Source organism: Perissodus microlepis, chromosome 22, assembly GCF_051167445.1.
Source record: "Perissodus microlepis isolate ML-2025 ecotype Zambia chromosome 22, ASM5116744v1, whole genome shotgun sequence".
NCBI lineage: Eukaryota > Metazoa > Chordata > Actinopteri > Cichliformes > Cichlidae > Perissodus > Perissodus microlepis.
Genome location: NC_140481.1, coordinates 14,138,828 through 14,157,060, shown reverse-complemented (window position 1 = coordinate 14,157,060; position 18,233 = coordinate 14,138,828). Strand labels below are relative to the sequence as shown.

At 42.7% G+C, this 18,233-nt stretch overlaps 2 protein-coding genes across 23 annotated transcripts in view; one reads left to right on the top strand and one right to left on the bottom strand.

Moving 5' to 3' along the window:
• Positions 1–16,498, top strand: part of dync1i1a (dynein cytoplasmic 1 intermediate chain 1a) — a 68,409-nt gene extending 51,911 nt beyond the window's left edge. For all 18 annotated transcript variants that reach the window (XM_084919739.1, XM_084919729.1, XM_084919727.1 and 15 more), the window contains 3 exons: positions 7,579–7,719; positions 11,314–11,439; positions 15,723–16,498. In XM_084919739.1, the coding sequence (XP_084775865.1) occupies positions 7,579–7,719; positions 11,314–11,439; positions 15,723–15,833 (378 nt within the window). In that variant the 3' untranslated portion in view covers positions 15,834–16,498. The remainder of the gene's footprint in view (positions 1–7,578; positions 7,720–11,313; positions 11,440–15,722) is intronic.
• Positions 2,054–18,233, bottom strand: part of slc25a13 (solute carrier family 25 member 13) — a 64,650-nt gene continuing 48,470 nt past the window's right edge. For 4 of the 5 annotated variants that reach the window (XM_084919722.1, XM_084919719.1, XM_084919717.1 and 1 more), the window contains one exon: positions 2,054–17,570. In XM_084919722.1, coding sequence (XP_084775848.1) covers positions 17,384–17,570 — 187 coding nt within the window. In that variant the 3' untranslated portion in view covers positions 2,054–17,383. The remainder of the gene's footprint in view (positions 17,571–18,233) is intronic. The other variant, XM_084919718.1, reaches the window with a different exon arrangement.

The window sequence follows — 18,233 nt, the reverse complement described above, 5'->3', positions numbered from 1 at the left end:
TATGTCCTCTACAAGAGTTTGTTTTTTTTTGCTGGTTCTTCAAATGTTCAATAAAAACATGTATGCTAATTCATAACGAAGAAAGCTTTGTAATGAAGACTGTCATTTCCAAAACACTGCCCGCCCCCACCCCGCGGTCCGCAGCGCTGTTGAAAAGGCTGTGGAAGTCCCTATATTAAACACGTAGACCTGTGACACAAAAATCACCAAACTCGGACGACCACAGACTGTTTTCCTTCGTGGTGATGAAGGAAAACGCTGGGTTGGCATGTAAAAGGGCATTTATTCCCTTCAAAGACCTGCAGTTCAAAAAAAGCGCCCCTCCGACAGCCAAACCCATCTGTTCTCTGATTGGATTGTTACCTTTGTGATTGACATGACATTGACCAATCAGATGAAAGGAAGAAAAATAGGGTCAAAATTCGTACTTGTAACTTGCAGGGGTTTTCTGGGCTAAGTCCACACACAAATCTTTTTTACGCACACACAAATCTTTTTTACACATACAAATCTTTTTTACACACACACAAATTCTTTTTACACATACAAATCTTTTTTACGCACACACAAATCTTTTTTACACATACAAATCTTTTTTACGCACACACAAATCTTTTTTACACATACAAATCTTTTTTACAAGTACAAAATATTTATGACCACATTTTGAGCCCATAGAATCCCTGCAAACCTCAATTAACTGAAGCAACACCATAAAGAAGGATGGGCCAGAATTCCTCCATAATGATGTGAGAGACTGATAAAGTCACACAGAAAACAATTAGTCCAAATTATTGCTGTTAAAGGTGGTTCTACTGAATTATGGATGTAGTCCTATGAAAACTTTCTTCTTCAGAAAACCGCATGTGCGCCTGTGCATTGCACCGGTAGGGTTTATGGATGTAACCACTTGTTAAGCTAATGTTAGCTGCTAACATTACCTCTGGCTTTGAAAAAACAGCATGGCAGCAACCAAAACACTAACATTGAAGCTTTAAAATACAGAGTCCAAAACCAGTGGGTGACATCGCTGTGCCTGCATCCATCTTATATATACAGTCTGTGTTAATCATCAGTAACCATCATCATTATTATTATTACCTGGTTTCAGCCTGTCAAGCAATTTCCTCTTAGGCTGTGCTCTGTTTCTAGTAAGAGCCAGTTAACCTGCTCTTTCTTTGGAGACAGCAGGTGAACCACTAGTATTACAGATGTCAGATGTCTACACTGCTTCAGAGAAATGTGTGCCTCCAATGGCAAAAGTCACAAGAGCAGAAACAGCTCCACACACGATTCTTAGCTTAGTTCAATTAATAAGACCTATTATAAGTGTAATTATAGTTAGTTAATCTTCCAGTAGTCCATTATTTAAATGAAACTACAAATACTTGCACTTACAAAGAGACTGTCAGCTGTTGTTCAAGTTTCCGTAGAAATATTTTGCTGAGAGACAGCGTAGGATCTGTTTTTTTTTTATTTAAGGCTTGTTGCACCTCATCTGACAAGTGTGTGTGTGTGTTTTTCTGGTTTGTCCTGGGTGTACATGTGTGAAAGTCCCTTGTTTGTATGTGTGGGTGTCCCTCCTACTCAACTATCACTGCAAAACACAAATGCACTGATGGGATAGTGCTGGCTGCTGTCTGCAGGCACACTTAGTGAACCTAAGTCAGACCCACTCTAAAGGTGGGCGCTCCTCCTCTCGCTGGTTTTGAGTGACCTCATCCTCTCAGTGCTGTTGTTCTCCTTTCAAACCAGTGTTATGAATTCCATTTGGCAGCATTTCAGAAGCGGTAAAAAGCAAACAGCCACTATTTCTGTCAGAGTAAGGCTGGTGAATAAAAATAAATAAATAAATAAAAATCTTGGCTAATACAGTGAAAGGACACTTCTGTGGTGGTGAAACAGAAGTTTTGGCTTAGGTGTATATGACATATTGCACAGAAAGGTGTAGGAAATGGATACTCATGTAGTAACCACAGGGTAAATGGAACAATTAGCTCAACAAGTAGAATTTAAATATGATTATGATCTGAGTGGCTTGAATAGAATAGAATAGAATAGAATAGAAAACTTTATTTGTCAATTTCTTCAAATGTACTTGCCATACAAAGGAATTGAAATTACGTTTCACACTGTCCCATGCGTAGACATTGACAACAATAAAGTGCAGATGCACAACAAAAAACAGCCCTAACAATAAGGTAATATTGAATAGGGACCTAAAAATAAATAAATGAATAAAATAAAGTGTTCCAACAGTGTTCTCTGGAAAATAGTATACTAGTCTACTATATAATAATATAAATATAAATAATGCTAAAAGAAATACTAAAAATATGTAGCAGCAGGTGTGTGCAATTGCAATGCAGAGGTAGTTGTTTCCAGTCAGGAATGTTTTCCAGTTCTTGGTTCAGAGAGTGTTTTCTTGTTGGAGAGTGTGGGGGGGTGGGAGGGGTAGAGTCCAGTCTGTCTTCCTATACTTCTGCCAATCTGGTGATTCTGCTGGCGAGGAGCCGGGGCTTGATTAGAAACAGTAAAGCTGTAGAAATGTACAATGTATAAATTTGAGGGTATGAATAATTAAAACTGCTAATGGTCAAAAATGAACATAAGGTTACATTAGCTAGCTAAAGTTATCGCTAGTAGTAGAAGTACTGGAACTAATGGGTGAGTTGGGATGTCATTCACTAACAATGAAGCCAGAAACATGATGGATAATAGCTTAATTAGCTAGCTAGAATTATGATTATGAATGATTGTTGGAAATTGTTATCTTAGGCAATATTTCTGGCTACTAGCTTATGGCTAGTGACTGAAATTGCTAGCTGATTGTATAAATAGTAGAGACAGCTAGCAAATTGTTACAGTTGCCTGTAATTTGCATGGAAGACACCAACTTCTCTACAAACACTCGCAATCCAAAGCTGTTTGCAACCAATTTCACTTCTCACTAACCAGTCAGGGAATATATGTTTTTCCTTAATGACCAGTGGTTGCCAGGGCATCACAGACTGGTTGTTTACGTGACCTTAGCTGATAAATGGCTTGCTGAATGTAATCACAAAAAGCGGTAAGGTGAGAGTAGTCAAGGTCAGCATTAAAATGAAAAGTTTTAAACGTGTGTGTGTGTTCCTGATGAAGGCTATCTGAGGCCTGAACGATCCAAGAGATTAAAAGAAGATTGATATTAGGAATATGAATTAAAGCTGAGGTGCAAATAACAAAAGAAAATGTGACAATCAGTTTTTACTATTAATCAGTTAATGGTTTATAGTAAAAATTGATGCTAATTTTGAATTATAGAGGTTATCATGATACATACATGCATAGGGTGATATAGTGTACAGCCCAAAATCAGAGGCATACCTCCTTGGTGTAGTAAAAATACATAATTCATATTGCATATCAGCTTTATGCAGGATCCAGTTACAGTTTTCATTCTTGGCTGTGACAGCCAATAAAACACTCTGATGAGTTTTAGCCCATGTTAGCATGCAGCCAGTCCATAAGTCTTGTGCAGCGGGTCCCGTGACACATATTAAAACATTTCTGTGGATTTTCATCAGAAGAGTGTGTTATTTTTCAGGATTTGGGAATTCCCTTTCCTTTGAGGGTCACCACAGGAATGTGTGTCTGTCTCTTATCCCACATAACCCATATTTGTGTGTGGGCAGGAGGAGTGTGCGTGTGTGTGTGTAAATACAGACACACCACACATGCCTCATGGTACACCTTAAGCAAGCTGCCTTTGCTTGCCTAAAATCCCCTCGAGGTTTGCCTTCAGCCCTCCAATCATAAGCATCACAAACTGTTTTGAACACACGAGCGCATGCACGTTTGCAGCGAATTTCCTCTGCATTCACGTGCGTTTGCCCTCACGGTTCAAAAAGGCCGTCCTACAGACGTCTGCGTATGTTTTTACACTCAGCGGTGCAAATATTGTGGTTAGTGAAACCATTCTGAGTCGGCCAGAGTGTGAAGATGTCGCGACGGCTAGGAGTGGGTTTATGATTGTGCATAACTTGAACCATCTTGCACGCTTGACCCCAAAACCAGCATCTATGAAATGATTGGATGGAGCACAATTACTCCACTGTTGCTGTTCTTAAGAAGGTAATCAAAGGCCTGCGTCTCTGTCGGGTCAGATGATTGTTAGCGAGCGTTTATAATATTTCAGGTGAACATCTGTAGATACACTGACTCGTCACTTCATTAGTTACAGCTTGTTACCACCAGGTTTGACCCCCTTTTACCTTCAAAACTGTCTTAATTCTTTGTGGCATTGATTCAAAACACTGCTGGAAACGCCCTGAGACATTTTGGTCTATACTGACATGACAGCACCACGCAGTTACGGCAAATTTGTGTCTGCACATCCATGATATGAATCTCCCATGTCACCACATCCCAAAGGTCTTTTGAGTGCAGCGTTAAGTTCAAGCTTTGCGACACGGGGCATTATCCTGCTGGAAGCAGCCATAAGAAGCTTGTACTCTGTGGTTATAAAGGGACAGACATGGTTAGCAATGGTAGGATGCAGCATTTTGAAAGATGCGCAGTTGGTAGTAAGGGGCCCAAATTGTGCCTGAACCTTTGATACAAGCCAGGATGGATCCATGTTTTAATTCTTGCACCGATTTTTTTAACCCTACCATCCGAATTTCAAAGCAGGAATCAAGACTCATCAGAGCAGGCAACAGTTTCCTGTTCTTAGCTGACAGGAGAGGCACCTGATGTGCTCTTCTGCTGCTGTAGCCCATCTGCTACAGAGTACTACAGCAGTTCCAGGTGTTCAGAGATGCTTTTCTCCCTACCTTGGTTGTAGCGATCGTTCCTTCCTATCAGCTCAAAGCAGTCTGGCCATTCTCCACTGACCACTGCCATCAACAAGCCATTTTCACTCACAGAACTGCTGCTCACTGAATACTTTCTTTTTTTCAGACCATCCTCTGCAAACCCAGTTGAGACAGTTGTGCTCACTTTGAATTTTAGCAGGTCATCTTGACCATGACAAGGTCAAGCGTATGTCAGGAGAAAAAACGTTCTGGTTGGGATCTTGCAGCACAGCGCATGAAGGAAGAATTTCTCATGTAAGGACAGTATCTCCATTCCCTTGGGGCGCATGTTTATTAAAACTATCAAACTAGTGCGATTTTTGAGATGCAAATGCAGCGAGGATAGAAGCGGTGAAATTATATGACTGGCTGCTGCTGAGATGAGTGTTTTGGATCCCTATGGATGGCTGCGTGATGAGATGTTTTCTGAGAGACCGGCTTCCTCCTTGACATTTTGATTTCCGAGACAGTTAATGCAATTTGATATTTTATTATTAATGCCAAGGTGGTGCCTGCATTTTTGGCAACGATATCCAAATGATTTAATGCTTAACTTGCATTAGGCTCTCATTTTTTGTCATTGCTTCACTGTGATGCTAAATATTAGTGCCCAGTTTTTCAGTGTTGGTTTTCAGGCTTGTCAAGGCTCTGCAGCTTTTCAGCACAGAAAAGATAATGACATCCAGTTACTTCATGTGTGGCGCCACAAGGATTAAGCTTCATTTAAAGATTAGTTTAAAGACTTATTCACCTAAATTATTTTCCTTAAAATTGGTAGATATAGACAAAATAGTAGTTTACATTATGAGTACCCAGTATAATACCGAGAGGGCTTTATTCATCTTATTTTGTCTTCCAGGTTTATTCATTACTTTGAGTCACGGCCAAATGACACATAGGACAAATTTCAGAAAGTTACCTTGAATGGGAAACAGAGGTGTTTTGCTTCAAGACTGATTATCTCGATAAAATCACATGCGCAGTGTAACCGGCTGTCATAAAACCCCCAAAATGGGAACAAGTAAGAGAGCGAGAGAGAACATAAACAGGTACGACTTCGATCGAACGCTGGAACTGCGAGATGGAGAAAAATGACCTCTGCTGTCATCCTGCCGGCTGGAAAACAGGTTCAATCGAGCCTTGAAATTGGCTTGGCTCAGTTTGTTTGTGTTTGTGTGCGAGTGTATGTGAGTGCGCGCTCTCTGCCGTAGAGTGAGGGAGTAAAGGTGATGGAGAGAAAGGAGCAGGAATGAGAGAGAAAGGGAGAGACTGCATTCTTTCATTTGCTGTTCTAGCCAGCCTGTCTCCTCTCTTCCACTCCTCCCACTCTACCTGCAAGGAATGAAGTTTGTATGCTTCTTGAATCTTAACAGTCAGCTTGGGAAAAGGTTTTTTTTAACACACATACACACATATTAAGCTGTACTGACCCTATGTAGGAACATGGGGTTTGTATTACATATCTCAGTTTTTGATCAGCAAACTTCTGCAACACTGACAAGATCGTGACCTTTTTTATATCATAGAAAGGTGTGGGAACCTGTCTGGTGTGGGAATTTGTTCTGTGCCCGAGTATATTTGACCCCCAAAGTCCAGTTTGTTTGACTAGTATAGTGTCTGTGTATGATGCTTGGACACAGCTAATTGTGCTGAGCCCAGGCCCGCTCGATGAAGTGGACTTTGGGCATATACTGTCACATCATAATGAAGTGCGTGTTGGAAAAACGGACGGAGGAGTTGAGATGCTTCTTTACGTTAAGGATGAAGGAAAGACAGTAAAGAGGAAATTACTGAGAGTTAAAGAGCGTACTGGCAGCACGTTCATGGAGAGGGAGAGGCATTTGTGATCAGGCATGGACTGAGACAACTGCCCCTAGTGTGAGTAAACTGCAGCACAAGCAGTAGCCTTCACCAACTGGTCTTTCTCCCAGAGGTTAGTGTAGTTCAAGGTCAAAGTTCAATCAGCTCTCATTGTAGGCAGCTGTGCATTGTCCTGCATAGTGCAGTGCATGCACCACAAAACCAAACATGCACAGTAAGGGAGGACGCCGGTGCGAGAGCTGTACTCATTTTCCTGACTGCATTTGTTCTCTGACCTCTGACTTTGTCACGAGGACTTTATGGAGACGCAACGTCACAAACACATAATTGTTTAGGTCAGTATAATGGGATGAGTTTGTCCACCAGACGAGGAATGACAGATTTGTTTCGGAAGTGTAAAACGATGCCTCTGAGCACATAAATAACATAGATCTCTCTGTTAGATTTAGTTTCAGTGTTAAATAGTTGGTTTAAACCATTATCAGTCAGGTTCTCCTTGCACACATGCAAGGACACACACACACAAACACACACCTTCCTGTGCACCATTGTCCATCCCTCCTTCTCCTCCTATTTTTCTGTCTCTGTTTCTCTCTCACAGCTGTTGTGTTGAGGTTACAGTACACCTTGTGGAGAGGCCTTCTCTTTCATCTCTCCCAGCGGTTTTATGGCGCTGTGTGAATGTGCTAGGCTTTTTAATTAGGCTCTGCACCCAGACAGGCCCCAAGGCTGAGGCAGCGCCACTCTGTCTGAAGCTCACTCACTCCCTCTCTCCATTCCTTTTCCCTCTCTCTCTGGTATGTCATCCGCTGTAATCCGTCGCTCTCCGCGTTTTCTCTGCTTCTTCTTCTTTTTTTTTTTCACACCATGTCACTCATACACACTCGCATAGATATCCTGTTTTTTTCCTCCTCTCTTTCAGCACAACAAGCCTCTGTACTCGTTTGAAGACAACGCCGATTATGTGTATGATGTCATGTGGTCGCCCGTGCACCCTGCCATGTTTGCTGCCGTGGATGGCATGGGCCGCCTGGACCTGTGGAACCTCAACAATGACACTGAGGTGTGTGCATACTCTGTATGTGTGTGCGTCTGTGTGTGAATGTAGCTAATACAGGCCGTGATGGGTGTGGTTTGTGTGTCATCTCTTTGTGTGTTGATGTGCGTGTGTTTGGTGTCCTCAGGGCCTGTTGCTGGGCCTCAGCCCGAACCACACAACCAAACATCCAAGACTTTTCCCTCCCATCAACCCCTCCACCACCAGTCCCTCCACATCCCTCCCAACACACACACAATTCCAGATTCCCCCGTGGGCGTTTCCCACAGACCTTGCTTTAAATCAGACTTTGACATCTCCTTATCCCAGCTCCCACCCAGCCATCCCGCTAACATTTCTACAACCTCTCTCCAATGTTCAGGGAACCTCAGGACCCCACAAACCCTGTCCCATCATCCTCCCACACAGTGTCCCTTCGAAGGGGAACACAGATGTGCCGGAGACCATGAGCAAAGCCCCAGCCCTCAGTCCACAGTTCCATGAAAATAATAATAATGATAAAAAAAAAGAAACTTCAGACCAGGGGTTGAGTTTCGCAAGGCTGTGGGGCAAGCAGTTATTTTAAGACGAGTGCATTTAAGGCCACTGGAGGACATGTCATAGTATTAAACAGTTTGCAGACAGTGTTATACAGTGAGCAAAATAAAAACACAGCTTATTTTTCTTTTAAAGGTCGCACACACTTACAAAAAGTGGAATCAGGGTTTTTTTTGTTTTGTTTTAACACACATGTACAAAAAGATACAGTGTAAAAGTAGGGATGCATTGACTGAAATTCTGGGCCAATATTGCCATTGATGTTTACAGTGCTTATGGTTGGGATATATTCTGGTACAGGTAAAGTGCAGATTAAAGTCCCACCTGAGGTCTGTTTTCTTACCCCTCCCAGTTATGTGCATAATCCTAGCTCCGATGTCTGCTATAGGACAAACATGTATTAGTCAGCCAACAAAGATCAAAAACATTAAATCTTTATTTCTCAGGAAGATGCTGTAAAACTTTTTGAAAGGAATCCGATAGGTCAGTGAGTCAGTGAAGCTCACTTCTGAATGATGACAATGATTCGGAGATGAGCTGTTGAGGATATGCCAAAGTGTTGGTAGCGCTGCTGTTAGCTTGATTCTGATGCTTGAGGGAATGTAATCAAACTGTTTATTAGAGGGAAAGTGTGATTTCTAGGACACTTCAGCCTAACATTAGCTGGGATGTTAGCTATAATGTTAGCTTATAACCAGCTATTGTTGTTGTCAGCTGTCCGGAGATGGGAGGGTCGCATGTGTAATCTGCTGACAATAAGTAACCGGGAAAATGTCAGGAATAAATCAGCCTATTTATGCACGTTTTTGTGTGTTAGAGTTCAGGAGATGAGGCTTGAGATGTTGGTAGCGTTGTCTCTTTCCTTTCCCTCCTTCTCTGATAATAAACCATACGTATGATCCTTCGAATCTTTGCTCTGAAGACGCAGGCACAAATTCAAATGTCCTTCCATGGACACGAATAGCCACGACTACTTTTTCTCCACAGCCTCCACATATGGAGTCCATGTATGTGGCCAGTCTCTAGCCACATATTTATAACACTGTTAGTCAAAAGGGAGATGTCCTTCCCAGCTACTGTATTCAAATATGGTGGGGGAACATGGCGGTTTCCACAAACCGCAAACCCACTCCTATGTATTTTTAATGGATTAATTATACATTTCTGAGCATTAGTTTGTTGGAAGATGTAATTACAAACTATTCAGTGTATATTTCAGAGTACAGTGTCCCTTTTTCCTTATTATGTAACATCGCAAATTTACTGACTGTACCTTTAATCTAAGCTAACTGTCATGGCTGCAGCCTCATATTTAATGGACAGATGAGCATCAAACTGTCGGGCTAAGAAGCAGAATCCACATTTCTTAAAATCATACTTTGTTACAACTCTGGGAGCAGAGTGGGCACCAAACCTTTGATCACTCGGGTAAAAGTAGAGATAAAAGGATCCTCCTTTCTCCTTCTCTTTTGGTTTCCATGGAGACACCACCTGCAGATACTCTCCATCCTCTCTCATAATGTTCTTTCGCTCTCAGCGTCTCATTTTCTTCAGTCTACGTACATAAATAAAATTGGATTTGGTGTCGCATCTCTTCATCTGCTAAGCCCGTCACTCTCAGCCACTGGGTCCATCGGTAGCTGAGAGTCCTCCCTCCCTCTGCAGCGCAGATGACAAGTTTCCCAGGGTTCCCTCAACAGCAGCCTTTTCACAGACAGAGGAAGAGTTCATTATCGGCGGCCTAACTCGACTAACAATGTGCTTTATGAGAAACATTTGCTCAGACACACACACACACACAGGCGGATGTATCGAACACATGCGCACACACTGCCTCGCGCGCAGTCTAATAGCAACAGGCTTCCATTGTTACCGTCATATTAAAAACACACAGGCATAACGACATTAACAGAGCTTGCGCGGTGCGCCTGGTTCTCATTTCCAGTGCGCACACGTACGCGCACGCATGCACAACCAATTTAGAGCGCTCAGTTCGGATCCACTCGTGCAGCATGCGGTTAGCGCTGCTTTTAAATACGCAGAAGCTCTGTGTGTGAGGCGACATGATGCCAAGGCCTCTGTCTCCACCGGTGACATATGTCAGACTCGCCTGCCGCATGTCAGGAGCAGTTCATGTAGACTGTGCACGTGGCTTCAGGGGGTTCTGAAGGTGCAGCGTGAGCACTGCTGTTCACCCACAACAGCAAAGTGAGTTATTACACTGTAAATATCCTGTTGTGTCTACAAGTTGTAATTTGAAAGCTTTGTTTTTCTTACCGTCTCATATAGCTGGATAAAGTGGCCCTTTATAAATAGTAAATTTGCTAAATTAGACCATAATGGTATAATGCTTCCATTTTCCAATAAACTATAAAGGGAATAGTTTAAACAGCGATTATGGTCGTAAAAAATGAGGGCCGAGAGGCATGATTTATGCTTAAATGTTTACTTCACTGTATTTTCCTTTAAAATCAAAGGAATATGAGAGGAATTTAAGACTAAATTACAAAGTCACTCATTGACTTTTTTTTTCTTTTTTGAGGAATAAAATTCCCAAACAAACAGCAGCTGTAACAGAAGCTGTTTGTTAAGTCCTCTGTTTAACACTCACGTTTCCATATTGCTGTTTATTTGTTTCCTGTTGGTTCGGCCTGTTCCTTACCACAAAAGCACGATCCGATATCCCCGTGCTGGTGTCGATCCTGGATCATCAAAACTAACGTTGGTCCAAAGTTCAACATTGCAACTGACCAATCACATTGTGATGTCAGAGTTCACCAGCACACCAAACCCTCACCCTAACCGCAATCATATCCTAACCTGACCTTAACCACCTCCTTTTTTAAAAGATTTTTTCCTGAGTGAACATCGGGAGGTTTTGGTCGCTTGCAGTGTTGAACCTGGAGCAGCATTAATTTTGATGATCAGGAACATAACCAAGACCAACTCGGGGATAGCAGACACACCTACGTGTTTACACACCACATTTTACACTCAGTTATCCGTGAACTGTTTGATTTGTTGTTTAATGGTGTGGGTTTGTTTGAACTCTTTGCCTGCCAGGTACCCACTGCCAGCGTAACCATTGAGGGAGCTTCAGCACTCAACAGAGTCCGCTGGTCATCAGGAGGGAAGGAGGTGGCTGTGGGCGACTCGGAGGGTCGAGTTTGGATCTACGATACAGGAGAGGTACTCGAATTAACTGTATAGCTGACATGTGCTTACACGTTACTTAATTAATACATTAATAGAATATTTATGGCAACCTAAAAAAAGTGCAGGATAATGATTACAGAGTAATAATCGTAGCATTTCCAGAAATATTACACTCGGTTGTTTCTCATATGATGTTAATATTTTGGCAGTGTGCTCCAGGCTTTTACAAAAAGTCTGATGAGTTCATTTTTTTTAATTCACTTTGAGTGCCGTGGTGCATGGAGCCAGGAGTTCTCGTGGGTTTAGTTTTCAAACAGTCAAGATTTAATTACCGCCTAGGTGCCAAAAGCTTGAGTGAGCTGCAATGACCAAAGTTTATTGGCACATAGAGCGATTTTTTAGTGCCTGAAATTTAACTTACTGATCTTTTTAAATGGATAATAGTTAAAGCTCATCACAAACACCTCTTTTTCACTTTAATTCTAAACAAAAACCCATCATGTGGTGAAAAAACTTACGTTAATCATCCTTTTATAAATATATACTTGCTTATGCTGTGATTCATGTGTGTTTGATCCACTGACATTATTGTGTAACAGTAGAAATAAGGTTGTTTTTTTTTTCAGTAAAACCTGCACATACAAATAATTCATCTATTTAGGTCTCGTTCTTCAGTGTATAAAGCCCCCACTAGGTTCATCTGAGTGAAAAGAAACATTCACACTCTCAGGATGTCTCTGCGACCTTCAAACCAAAAAGTTGATTTTGGAGATAAAACTGACGTTTACATCAGATCAGTGTTTAGAACACAAGACGGCATTAAATGTGCCATTAAAACTATATACATTGGAAATACTGAGCTAATGACATTGAATCAAAAATCCTTTCTTTGCCTGTTCTCTGGAAATTTGAGTACTTTCCAAATTCCTGTGCACTGTCTGCAAACCTGAGAGTGGAAGATGAGACGATGATTCAGTAAAACATTGATCAGCTGATCAGCTGAACTTAAGAGGTGCTCTGTAGCGCAGCCATGAGTCGCATTTGGTAAGTTAGCATGAAGTCTGTGTTTAGTCCTTGTACTTTTTATGGGACTCTACTGTAGACAGACAAAGATTTGATGTAGCCTGGACTTGACCTCAGTGAACACCTGAGTCATGTGTAGCCACTCATTTCAGCAAGGCGTTACCAATGGGTGACATCACAGTAGCTCCGCCCATCTTTTGTTCTCTGTTTCTACAAATTGAGTCACTGAAGTGAAATTCATGGTTCCACATTTGTGTCAGATTAGTGAATAATTAGCAACCAATTAACACATTTCCTTGAACTGGATGAGAACAATATGAGAGTACAGATAGAAGAAAGAGGAACACAGTGGACAGTTTTCATTGTTTTACACACTTGATGTGTAAAACACACCTATTCTTATTACGGTCGTTCCCAACGGCTGGAATTTCTTGGTTTTTCAAATTTTTTGTATGCAAATAAACAGATCTGCATTTTTTGACAGGGACACTCTGAACACAAAAGTGTGTTCAGTGTGTTATTTGTCACACGACAAGTTTGCATTTGAAGCTAAGCTAAGCTTAGCGAAGCTAAACGACCAGAGCAGTCAACAGTACTGGTTACTCTGCGTATTCTGGACGCTGCCCCCTTGTGAATGTACACAGCAACAACATTGGATCCCTGTAGGACCAGTGCACAAACACGCCTTTAACCATCCCTCATTTAGTTTATGTTTTTAAGGAGGCAGAGGCCAGTGTTAGTAAATCTACCCATCATTTTAAAAACAAACAGTTTAGATGGTTAAAATCCTGCTTGGCGATGTGTGGTCCTGCAAGCTCCACCCACAAAGAAAGCAGCAACCCGTAAGCAACCATAAGCAGGGGGGTGAGGGGTTAAATAATTTCCCTAGACCTTTATTTAGATCTTTCTCCCTGCTTTGTTAAACCCCCCCAAAAAGGTTCCTGCAGTGGAAATGTTTGATATTTTTGTGCCCCATCTCTTTCATGTGAAACGGCCTCCACGTGACACTGCTGTCACCACAAAGCGGCCAGCCCGTGCCCGTATGTTCTCTCATGTTTAGAGAGCTCTGGTTAGGATCCCATGTGAGTGCAGCCTAGCCTAGCCGCTCGGCTAATTTTAGCATCTTTTTTTTTTGTTGTGTGGTAAACTGGAGAGGGGCTGAGCTGGTGGACTCCATGCTGAGTTCATGGCAACCATGAGAGTCATCAATAAGAGCGAGCGGGGCTGAAAGGTTTTATGACTCCAACAAGCTAAGAGTGAGTGTGTGTGTGTGTGTGTGTGTGTGTGTGTGTGTGTGTGTGTGTGTGTGTGTGTGTGTGTGTGTGTGTATTGTGGGTATTAAAGTCACTACAAACTCCCCCATACAGCTATAACTGGGAACAGCATGTGAAAAAAAGAGATGCCAGCAGTTTCATCCAGAGAGCTGTGGTCCTGGGACTTAGAGCAGCCCTTTAGAGTTTTCCAGTGCAGTAAAATACCAAATACTGTTATTTCTGTTTTATTTTACTGAGTACAAATTAGAAAAAACTGTGTCATCAGAGATTAGAGCAGTTTTTATTAGGACCTTACTGGTATTGCTCTGTTTTTCCAGATCATGTTCCTCAGCATGAAGCATTTTGAAGCTGCTGCTGTTTAAAAACTTGACATCAGCCCAGCCGGCCGTGTTTCTGGGCCTCTTGTCTTGCTGCTAACGCTGAAGTCACTCAGGCACCAAGTACACGACGATCTGCCACAGCCCCCCGCTGTGGCCAGCCCAGCCCCTTGGGGGGTGGTTCAAAATGGCTGCCTCCCTCTTCCTGGTTCCCGATTAATTACAGCCTGGGCAGGCAAAGCGGTTGCAGGCATCTTGGGTGGCGACTTCAGTCCCACTCACTCTGACTCCTGCTGTGCACAACTCTAGCAAGACACTTTATGAGGAATAAAACACAGTTTGACATCTCATACTGGCCTCATGTTCTCTTATCAAACACCAAAGTGAACCTGTGACGCTCATAGTTCTGTTCTGAATGCTTATACAAACACAGGCTTCAGACTGCTCTGAATACTCTGTTTGCAATGATTATTTTTACCTTTTTGGTCAGTATGATGCTGATGTGGTGATGTCACGGCTTTGGCTGTGAGTACAGAAGCGTTGCTATCATAGATCAGCATCATAGGCCGTGCTTCCAGTGACAGTATCTGATTGACCAATTTGATGTCTCAGCAGCAATTAAATGAACTATCAATGTAATTATGGAAAACATTTATGGCCCCGAATATTGAATCCATGTGATTTAATTGATGACTTTGCCTTTAGAGCTCGGATGTGAATTTCTTTGCTACTAGGAAGAATTAGTGATCGCATTGATTTTCTGGGAACTACTTTGGCTCATAAAGCAGTTGCACAGGTTGCCTGGTGTGAGGAGCCTTTCTGCAAATAACCACACAGGTCGTCTCAGACTGACTGCAGTGACTCTGAGCGAGTGACAGGTTGTTAATAATAATTGTCTTACTTTAGATCGCCAACACGTTTATATAAGCTTGCACTGATGACTGCAACTCCTCTCTTTGCAGTAGGGGACTCGACTCAACTGGTTGCCAGCTGGTTGTATTGTGGTTCTATTCCTATATAAAAGCAAGGTTGCTGAGCTCTTGTGTCACGTTGTAGTTAAATTAAGCCCTGCATCAACTACGTCAATGTTTGTGGAGGAATTGGTTTCAGATCTGTGGGGTTGTGGGTGCAGGCTGAATGTGAGAAGTTAATGTGAACTGCTGTGTATGTGCAGAGCAATAGCTTTGTAAATTTTTTGCAGACGGCACCTGACAGCAAGTGGTTGCCGAGCTGGTTAAAGGTCGATCTGTGGTCATCTCTGGCTCCATCACAACCGATGAGCAGATGTCACCTGTCCAGTGTTAAAACAACTGAGGAGAATATGAAAGCTTCTCAGACACCGAAACACCGAACATCTGTTTACCATACTTACAGACACGCGGTTAAACTCTGGAAAATGATCACGGAGAACAACTGCTTTATCTCATGTTGCTTGTTCATGCTAAAAGTAATCTGCCAGGAATTTATGGGATTTTATGACATCGTTTTTCCTTGTGGAAAAATCTGGAACCGGGAGAAGCGTTGATTCTCTGTGGGAGTCCTCTATGTTGGCACGGCCGCTGTTCCAGCATCAGTACCAGGATCTGATGTCAGCACAGACAGATTTATTGCTCATTTCCTTCCGTTATTAAGTCATGCTGTGGTACCCGTATAGTGATGTACGTGATTTCCCTCACACCGTGTACCTGTGTGGTTTTTACAGCTTTCGGTGGCCCACACGGACGACTGGGCGCGCTTTGCCCGTACGCTGATGGAGATTCGTGCTAACCGTGCTGACGGCGAGGAGGAGGGGCCTATGGAGCTGGCTTCATAGAAAAGAAAGACTCCAAAACCAAAGTGGGCGGATCCAGAGACCTGGTGTGCTTCTGCTGGTGTCACTGTAGCATGTGCTTCTCACTCACTTTGGGTTTTGTTTCTCCACGTTTATGTTCCTCTCTTGTTTGTTTGTTTTTTATTGTACTTTTGCATTTCTAAAATCAAATTGTACCGATTTGTTGTTATTTATTTGTCCAACGACTTCAGTTGATGCGTCGCTTGCAACTCGTGAGCCTCCAGTATATAAAGAGCAGCAGTCTGTTAGCCTTATGGAGGTGTGTGTACTGTAACAATGCTTCGCACTACTGTAAAAAAAATAATGATAATGGAGCAGGTTTCATAGACTAGTCATGTTTCGTTTACATGTTCACTTTATGTTGTGCTTCTTTTTGTCTGTATTAAGCCTGCATGCAACGCATTCCCAAAATATTCCAGATGCAGAAATGTGGGGTTAACATGGAGCGAGGTTATCACACATGGAGCTGCTTTATGTCAGTGTTCGAGTCGATGCGTCAGAAGCTGAATCGAGTGGTCCTCTGTACTCAGTGAGAGCTTCAACTGTATATTATTTAATGAACTGTGACGATTAATAAGAGGTATATTGTAATTCAGAGTGATTGCTGTTCAGCCTGCTAATGTTGACTATTAAAGCAGAGCCCGGGAGCCGCTGTGTTGCTTTCATTTCCACCTCCAACCAGGAAGTAGTACTGCAAATAAAACCTCCACCGTACTTACTAATACAAGTGTCTCTTTACTCCGACCACACATGTTGCTGCCATACGTTCAGTAAGGCACAATTATTACACACCACATGTAGCTCCTACAGTCTCTGCACCGTACAAGTTTAAATACAGAGCCATGACACACGCACTCCTTCATATATTTCCACATCTGCATACATTTAGACCTGAACCCAAACATCTTGACAGCGGTGAACATTATGTACGGTCGCAACGTTAACGCTGCACCTTTTACATTCAAAACTCCTTTCTTTGGTCGTATTCTTCTGGATTCATTCGACCATAAATCGACACACAGCTGAAAAGAGCAACTCAATCAAAACAGACGCACACATATGAAAATATGTCTGGATTTCTAATATATACAGAAGTGCCACATTTACTGTATTTTTTGTGTGTGGCTGGTTTTATGATCATGTGATTAATGTGCTTTTGGTTATAAAGCAACACAAAAGGAAGACACTGGAAAAAGCTGCAACAGTAAGTAGCCACCAATATTTAAAGAAAGTGTTCAAGTGTATTTGTGCAAGCCCTTCTGCTGCTGTGTGCATACTGTGTACGAGTTTGGAGTGTAAACTAGTATAACACAACACTGTGAAACAAACACTGCGTGAGCCCTGTAGCAATTACACACTTTGCTAATCGGTGAGATCGCATATAGATGCTGTTATACAATAATTAGAACAAAATAACTTCAAATACTGTGAAAACTAAATGGACCTGATAGTTTCTCGGTGCTTTATGTATGAAAAACACTTCAGCTCCCCCCTTCAAACGCACACACACACCCACCCACACCCGTGGAGGTTCAGGGGGCGCTCACGTTGGAAGGGGCCGCTGCCGTCGGCACCGTGTAGCGTGGGAGATGGAGTCCAAACTTGCTCTCGATGCCAGCGAATGTGGCCACGGCCAACCTGAAGCCTCCGATGTGGTCGGGGTTGGGCGCCGGCAGGCTGATCCGAGACTTGGGGGTGGGCTCGGAGCCAGCCGGCTTTCTGTGGTGTGTGGAGAGAGAGATGGAGGAGAAAGTGAGGGACATGATGAGAGAGAGAGGAGCAAAAAAAGAGGTAGAGACGAGGAGAAGGGAGGGAACTGTTCAACAACATAAACACTGCAAACTGTTAACGCACAGGGGTTTTATTATCATCATTACTAAATCTTAAATTAATATTATCATTCGAAACGCTGTTCGCCACAGAAATAAACAATCTTAATAGAAAATCAAAAGCGGAACGGCTCAACGGTTCTCCCTGAGAGCAGAACTAAATCAAATCCCTCAAAGATTTCACGCCGCGCTCTGTGAATCGCTGCCAACACAGACAGCAAGAAAAGGATCTGCTCGGGTCCAAACCGCAGCGAGTTTTCACTGGATCTGCAGCTGATTTTGTGTCGCTGTGAGCGAGCGGGGAGAGAGGGCGCTACATGGAAAACGAATGAGCCGTCCGACCGATGCGTGCATGTGCATCGCGGTGTCTGCTGTCCATTAAAAGGAGACAACCCAAGTTCCCCGACGGGGTTTAGAGTGAAGGAGTGAATTATTCTTGACAGTGACCTTCATGAGGGGAGGATGAGGCTCTTTGAGTCCCAGGAGTGGGGAAACGACACGCTGAGGTCAAATGGGTGCTTACAAAACCTGTGTATTTGAGGAAACTGTCGAC